The sequence below is a fragment of the Camelina sativa genome, chromosome 8 (genome assembly GCF_030686135.1).
Source record: "Camelina sativa cultivar CO46 ecotype springtype chromosome 8, ASM3068613v1".
Lineage (NCBI taxonomy): Eukaryota > Viridiplantae > Streptophyta > Magnoliopsida > Brassicales > Brassicaceae > Camelina > Camelina sativa.
This window is the reverse complement of record NC_141887.1, coordinates 25008798-25014797: the sequence shown is the minus strand read 5'-3', so window position 1 is coordinate 25014797 and position 6000 is coordinate 25008798. Positions and strand designations below refer to the sequence as shown.

General features: G+C 39.4%; 1 protein-coding gene and 2 pseudogenes across 3 annotated transcripts; 1 reads left to right on the top strand and 2 right to left on the bottom strand.

Annotated features, from left to right (window-relative positions):
• The first annotated feature begins 246 nt into the window (after positions 1–246).
• On the top strand, positions 247–2873 carry LOC104707933 (protoporphyrinogen oxidase 1, chloroplastic). Of its 2 annotated transcripts, none has more exons than XM_010424392.3 (9): positions 247–787; positions 912–1097; positions 1203–1287; positions 1412–1559; positions 1644–1724; positions 1811–1982; positions 2060–2219; positions 2299–2402; positions 2498–2873. In XM_010424392.3, exons 1-9 carry the CDS (start codon positions 407–409, stop codon positions 2795–2797), a joined length of 1617 nt encoding a protein of 538 aa, XP_010422694.1. In that variant the 5' UTR covers positions 247–406; the 3' UTR covers positions 2798–2873. The 2 variants fall into 2 exon arrangements, with proteins under 2 accessions (XP_010422694.1, XP_087318199.1); XM_087462073.1 differs by having other exon boundaries at positions 249–787; positions 1196–1287.
• LOC104707934 (chitinase 10 pseudogene) lies at positions 2801–3271 on the bottom strand (annotated as a pseudogene). Its single transcript, XR_015564000.1, has one exon. The product of XR_015564000.1 is annotated as a chitinase 10 pseudogene (transcript).
• Positions 3272–3515: 244 nt separating this feature from the next.
• Positions 3516–3905, bottom strand: LOC147940430 (chitinase 10 pseudogene; annotated as a pseudogene).
• Positions 3906–6000: the final 2095 nt, after the last annotated feature.

Genomic DNA, 6000 nt, shown 5'->3' with positions numbered 1-6000 from the left:
TTTACAGGAAACTTTGATAACTGAATAAAGAAAAAGCAAAAATGATGGTTTTTGAAGGTTTTAACTTATTTTTTTCCTTAGTAAAAAGTTTTTAACTTAAACTACAAGGAAACTAAAGTCAGGAAGAATCTTGTTTAATGCCTATTGGGCCTATAATTATCTTGCTACATATTGGGCCAAGCTAAACAATAAACGTTATTACGGGCCTCACTGAACTTATTAATATTTCTAAACCCAAAGTATTGTATGAGGGTGGTGCACATTCACTTATGGTGTGAGTTAAAGCAGGTGAATATTTCTCCATCGTCTTCTTCTTTCTTCTTCGTCTTGTGAAGAAGATTGATTACCCAATCTGAAAGAAAACGAAAGAAGCTGACAAAATTGTAAATTCTCTCTTGAGATTTCCATGGAGTTATCTCTTCTCCGTCCGTCGACTCAATCGCTTCTTCCGTCGTTCTCGAAGCCGAATCTTCGATTACATGTCTATAAGCCTCTTAAACTCCGTTGTTCCGTGGCCGGTGGACCAACCGTCGGATCTTCCAAAATCGAAGGCGGAGGAGGAGGCAACACGATGACTACGGACTGTGTGATTGTCGGCGGAGGTATCAGTGGTCTCTGTATCGCGCAAGCGCTCGCTACGAAGCATCCTGATGCTGCTCCGAATTTGATTGTGACGGAGGCTAAGGATCGTGTTGGAGGTAACATTATCACTCGTGAAGAGAATGGTTTTCTCTGGGAAGAAGGTCCTAATAGCTTTCAGCCTTCTGATCCTATGCTGACTATGGTGGTAAGTTCTTGGACTTGATTTTGAAAGTTTCACTCTTATTGAGAACAATGTAGTTGTTGAATTGCATGTATGTTTGTAGATGTGATGATGTTTTAAGTGTTTTGAATGTTTATGGTTTGTTCAGGTTGATAGTCGTTTGAAGGATGATTTGGTGTTGGGAGATCCTACTGCGCCAAGGTTTGTGTTGTGGAATGGGAAATTGAGGCCGGTTCCATCGAAGCTAACGGACTTACCGTTCTTTGATTTGATGAGCATTGGTGGGAAGATTAGAGCTGGGTTTGGTGCACTTGGCATTCGACCATCACCTCCAGTGTGTATTTCTGACCATCCTTTTAGATCAATTAAGTTTCTTGCAAAGCTAGGCTTTGTGTTGGTAGAATCTGCTCATGTTCTTAGAGTTTGGCAAAGGTGACAGGGTCGTGAAGAATCTGTGGAGGAGTTTGTTCGGCGTAACCTCGGTGCTGAGGTGTTTGAGCGCCTTATTGAACCGTTTTGTTCAGGTAGAGTGACAAATATAGCTTCATATGAACCATTTATTTGATTAGATGTCTGCGAATTTGATTATCTAGCAGTTTTGTTTTTGTTTTTTAGTGCACCATTAATGCTTTACATTTCATGCTTTAGGTGTTTATGCGGGTGATCCTTCGAAACTGAGCATGAAAGCAGCGTTTGGGAAGGTTTGGAAACTAGAGCAAAATGGTGGAAGCATCATTGGTGGTACTTTTAAGGCAATTCAGGAGAGGAAAAAAGCTCCCAAGGCTGAACGAGACCCGTGAGTAACATAACCTTTTTCAGTTGCTTTGGGTCTTTTGTGCCTTGATATATAATTGTATAACAACTCAACCTCCTACTCCAGGCGCCTGCCAAAACCAAAGGGCCAAACAGTTGGTTCTTTCAGGAAAGGACTTCGAATGTTGCCAGAAGCAATATCTTCAAGGTATGCCGTGACTTTTCTTTCTCTATTGGAAGTGAACAATGCAAACACTTTCAAATATTTTCTGAAATCCTTTTGCAATTTGACAGGTTAGGTAGCAAAGTTAAATTGTCGTGGAAGCTCTCAGGTATTACTAAGCTGGACAGCGGGGGATACAACTTAACCTATGAGACTCCAAATGGTGTAGTGTCCGTGCAGAGCAAAAGTGTTGTAATGACTGTGCCATCTCATGTTGCAAGCGGCCTCTTGCGCCCTCTTTCTGTAAGTTTCTCGTTTTGCGAACAAGGAATTTCACAAATATGGGTTCTTATATCACCTGCTGCAACTTTTTTTTTCAGGAATCTGCAGCAAACGCACTCTCAAAACTGTACTATCCACCAGTTGCAGCAGTATCTATCTCGTACCCGAAAGAAGCAATCCGAACTGAGTGTTTGATAGATGGTGAACTAAAGGGTTTTGGGCAATTGCATCCACGCACGCAAGGAGTTGAGACATTAGGTATATATCTTGTAGTTTTAATCTTCTATTATGTCAGAATGTTCATATAAGTTTCACTGGATTGCTTGGATTTCTCCAGGAACTATATACAGCTCCTCTCTCTTTCCAAATCGAGCTCCGCCCGGAAGAGTTTTGCTGCTGAACTACATTGGCGGGTCTACCAACACCGGGATTCTGTCCAAGGTAAAAAACAAGAAACACTTGTAACACATCTTCCTTCAAACAAGTAAACCTAAGAACTGATCTTTCATTCCACTCTTGGGTTTTGATTTCCGCAGTCTGAAGGTGAGTTAGTGGAAGCAGTTGACAGGGATTTGAGGAAAATGCTAATTAAGCCTAATTCGACTGATCCACTCAAATTAGGTGTTAGGGTATGGCCGCAAGCCATTCCTCAGTTTCTAGTTGGCCACTTTGATATCCTTGACACAGCTAAATCATCCCTAACATCTTCGGGCAACGAAGGGCTATTTTTGGGTGGCAATTACGTGGCAGGTGTAGCCTTAGGCAGGTGTGTAGAAGGCGCATATGAAACCGCGACTGAGGTCAACAACTTCATGTCACGGTACGCTTACAAGTAAATGTAAAAACATTAAATCTCTCAGCTTGCGTGAGTTTTATTAAATATTTGTGATATTGAACTTCAATTTCATTTGATACACAGATTGTAGTTTATAGTTATTATCTAGGCGAAGGGTGTTTGGTTCTCGCAGTCTAGATTAGATCCTGTATTGACTTTAAACAACTGAGCGTATCTTTGGAAATAGCCGACTCGGTCACTGACCCGTCCATCTCCTGGAATCCCACATTCTAAACCACCGTTTATGATGTTAGTGACTAAACCATAACCGACAGTTCGGTTTGTTGCTCTATCTGCTTTCGTCGGTCTGTATCGGTTGACCATAACGTCATGGCAGGACGGCTTAGGAATCTGTTCGGTCATCCAAAACCAAAGAGCTGTCTTGAACGCTAAAACAGAGTTGTTGGCAACAAGTTCTGGGTTCTGTAGACCGTCAAAACCCAATGCTCGACCCGCTTGTCCGTAATTGTAATTCCTATTTATTCCAAAAGGAGAGAGTAAAATTAACCAAAGGCTCTAAAACTGAGATACGATAATCAAATTGCAGAAAAGATGATTAAATTGTTTAATATTTTTTTTTTATTGGTAATAGATAAATAAATGGTTATTAGTTAATCAACTTAATATTGTAGACTTACCAAGAAAGTTGAATGGGACCTCTTCCTTTGTAAGACTTGCCAGGAACGCAAGGCCAATCCTTGTTAGTTTCATCACAATAATTACTCTGGACTCACTTCCTCTTTAAAACACAGTCCCCATGCGTACGGTCCGTCCGGTGCCGTGGCCCAACCACCTGTCGTCTCGTGAGATATTTGCGCCAAAAACGCAGCTACTTCGCGCCGCCTTGTCCAAAAGTTTCCTACGCTTCCGAACCTCGGGAACCACCTTGTAGCCTCCACAAAAGCTTCGTAGGGATAGAAACCTTTTGCAGGGCATGCGTTGTTGTCCTTGTGGATGAAGATTTGGTCGTAGAGAGATCTTGGGACTAGTCTCATGATTGGTGCGGGTTTATATTTGGAATGTTTACGAGCTTCGGTTTCATGGAGAGAGGATGATATTGAGAAGACGAAGAGGAAGAGACAGAGCAATAGAGGAATTTGTTTCTCCATATTTGTTCTTTATTGTGTTGTGTGAGAGAAGATGGGGGTTTGGCTTCGTTGTTATATAGAGAGGAGATGTAGTAGTGGAAGACTTGAGTTAGATGTTTTTGATTTGGTCAACGTTTTGACCTTTTTTAGTGGAGTTTATTGTTTTTATTTTTGTATATAGTTTTATTTCATTTTAGGGTCTACTTTATTTTTGTTTCTTTCTGTTCAACGGAGACCCATTCTTGAATATATAGGATTACAAATTACATTAGTTGCAAACCGGATTAATTATTGAACCATTTCAATTTGAATTGAACTGAGTAAAACTAATATGAAGACTAAAATGAATTATACCGTGGATGATAATGTTATTTGGAAGTTATAGTAACCCATATTCGAACATAACATTTTAACTCTTGAATTAAAAAAAATAGGGATGATTAGAATTTTTATTAAAGTCTTATTTTACAAACTACCAGAGACGAGGCTTGAGGTCGGTGGCTAACTAAACATGAAAAACGCCAAGCAACTTGTGAGATGAGTTGGACCAAGTCGTGACGACGACTTTTAATAAGATAAGCTCCAATTGTTTTAAGAAATATAGTAAAACACCAACCTATATAGCTAGTTGTTGAGGATGATTTCTACCTATTAATTTGGCAGTGAACCATCCATAACCATTACATCGATAAGATTGTTAGGATTGTTCTCAAAAACAAAATATTATTGACTTATTAGGATATGAGTTTATTATGGTGTATTAGTATATCTAAGTCTTTTTTACTTACTATCTTACTACACTTGTATAGAGTATAAATACTCTTTGTATGACCATTTTGTTTATTAATGAGAAATATATTTTTACATCAAAGTTTATATGGTATCAGAGCAAATTCAATTTCTCATTCATTCTTCCGCGTTACATCTTACTATACACTTTTAGTGACCTTACGGGAGGAGTGTAAAAATTATGTTGAATTACCAGTCTGCATTTGTGGTAAATGTGAGTATAATGCAGCTACTATATAGGAGAAGCTACATGAACGAAGTCGTGTAACTAAATTCTTGATGGGGCTTAATGAGTCTACTCGCATGCATATTCTGATGTTGAAGCCTATTCCAAGCATTAAGGAAGCTTTTAATATGGTCACTTCTGATGAGAGGCAGAAGACTATTAAACCGAAGCCTGATAGCATGATTTTTCAAACTTCAGCTCCTCCTCAAGACAATGCTCCTTATCTAGGTCTCTTTGACAATGTTGCCTATGCTGTTATTCAGAACAGTTATCGTCCTAGAGGATCTAGGCCTCTGTGCACTCACTATGGTCAGACTGGACATGTAGTACAGAAATGCTTTAAGTTGCATGGTTATCCACTGGATTATATACCAGGATTTAAGAGTACTTTTGCTAATTATCAGGCAAGTCAGCGTTCCTCTGCACCAGTAACTCAGTCTCGAGGACATGCACCTAACCTCCCTTGTTCCCAGACGCATGCGGTTGCTAATGTGATGACAGAGCATACTCCTTCTTATCCACAGTCTACTCCTGCTGCTGCTGTTAACTTTGATGTTAGTACTCTGATATATCATGGTTTTTAGGTGTTTTTAGCCATGATATAAGTCTTTTTTATAGAATCTTTTCAGTATTTTTAGAGTCTTTTGAGTCTTTATAGGATTTAGCATGGATGAGAACAAGCATTAAGGCTGAAGCTGTGAAGCATTGAGGCTGAAGCTAAATAGGAGGATTTGGAATACATTCAAGCATTGAGGCTGAAGCTGTGAAGTTGGGAGATGAGTTCAGAGCTATGCATCGACGGATGCAGCCATAGTGTCGATCGATGCAGTATCCACAAGACAAATCTGAAGTTTTCCCACAAGTTTTGAAGATTTACAAAGTTGTCCCAAAAGTTTTCCATATTTGCATCATTAGCCTCTGGACGTGTTTTAGAAATATTTATAGGATTTTTATGGTCATTGTTTAGACCTAAGTTATTTTCTGCAACCTTTTTGAGAGAAGAGATATTGAGAGCTTTTGGGAGAGAGATCTGAACTCCTTCGAGAGAAGAATTCCTGAACTCCTTCTTTTTACTTTTAATTTCTATTGCATATTATTCAG

Bases quoted from the DNA above. Each gene is read 5' to 3' on its own strand.
- LOC104707933 (XM_010424392.3), top strand. From the start codon at position 407: ATGGAGTTATCTCTTCTCCGTCCGTCGACTCAATCGCTTCTTCCGTCG. The intron at 1,725-1,810 runs GTATGCCGTGAC...GCAATTTGACAG, and splicing joins CCAGAAGCAATATCTTCAAG to GTTAGGTAGCAAAGTTAAAT. The intron at 2,403-2,497 runs GTAAAAAACAAG...TGATTTCCGCAG, and splicing joins ACACCGGGATTCTGTCCAAG to TCTGAAGGTGAGTTAGTGGA.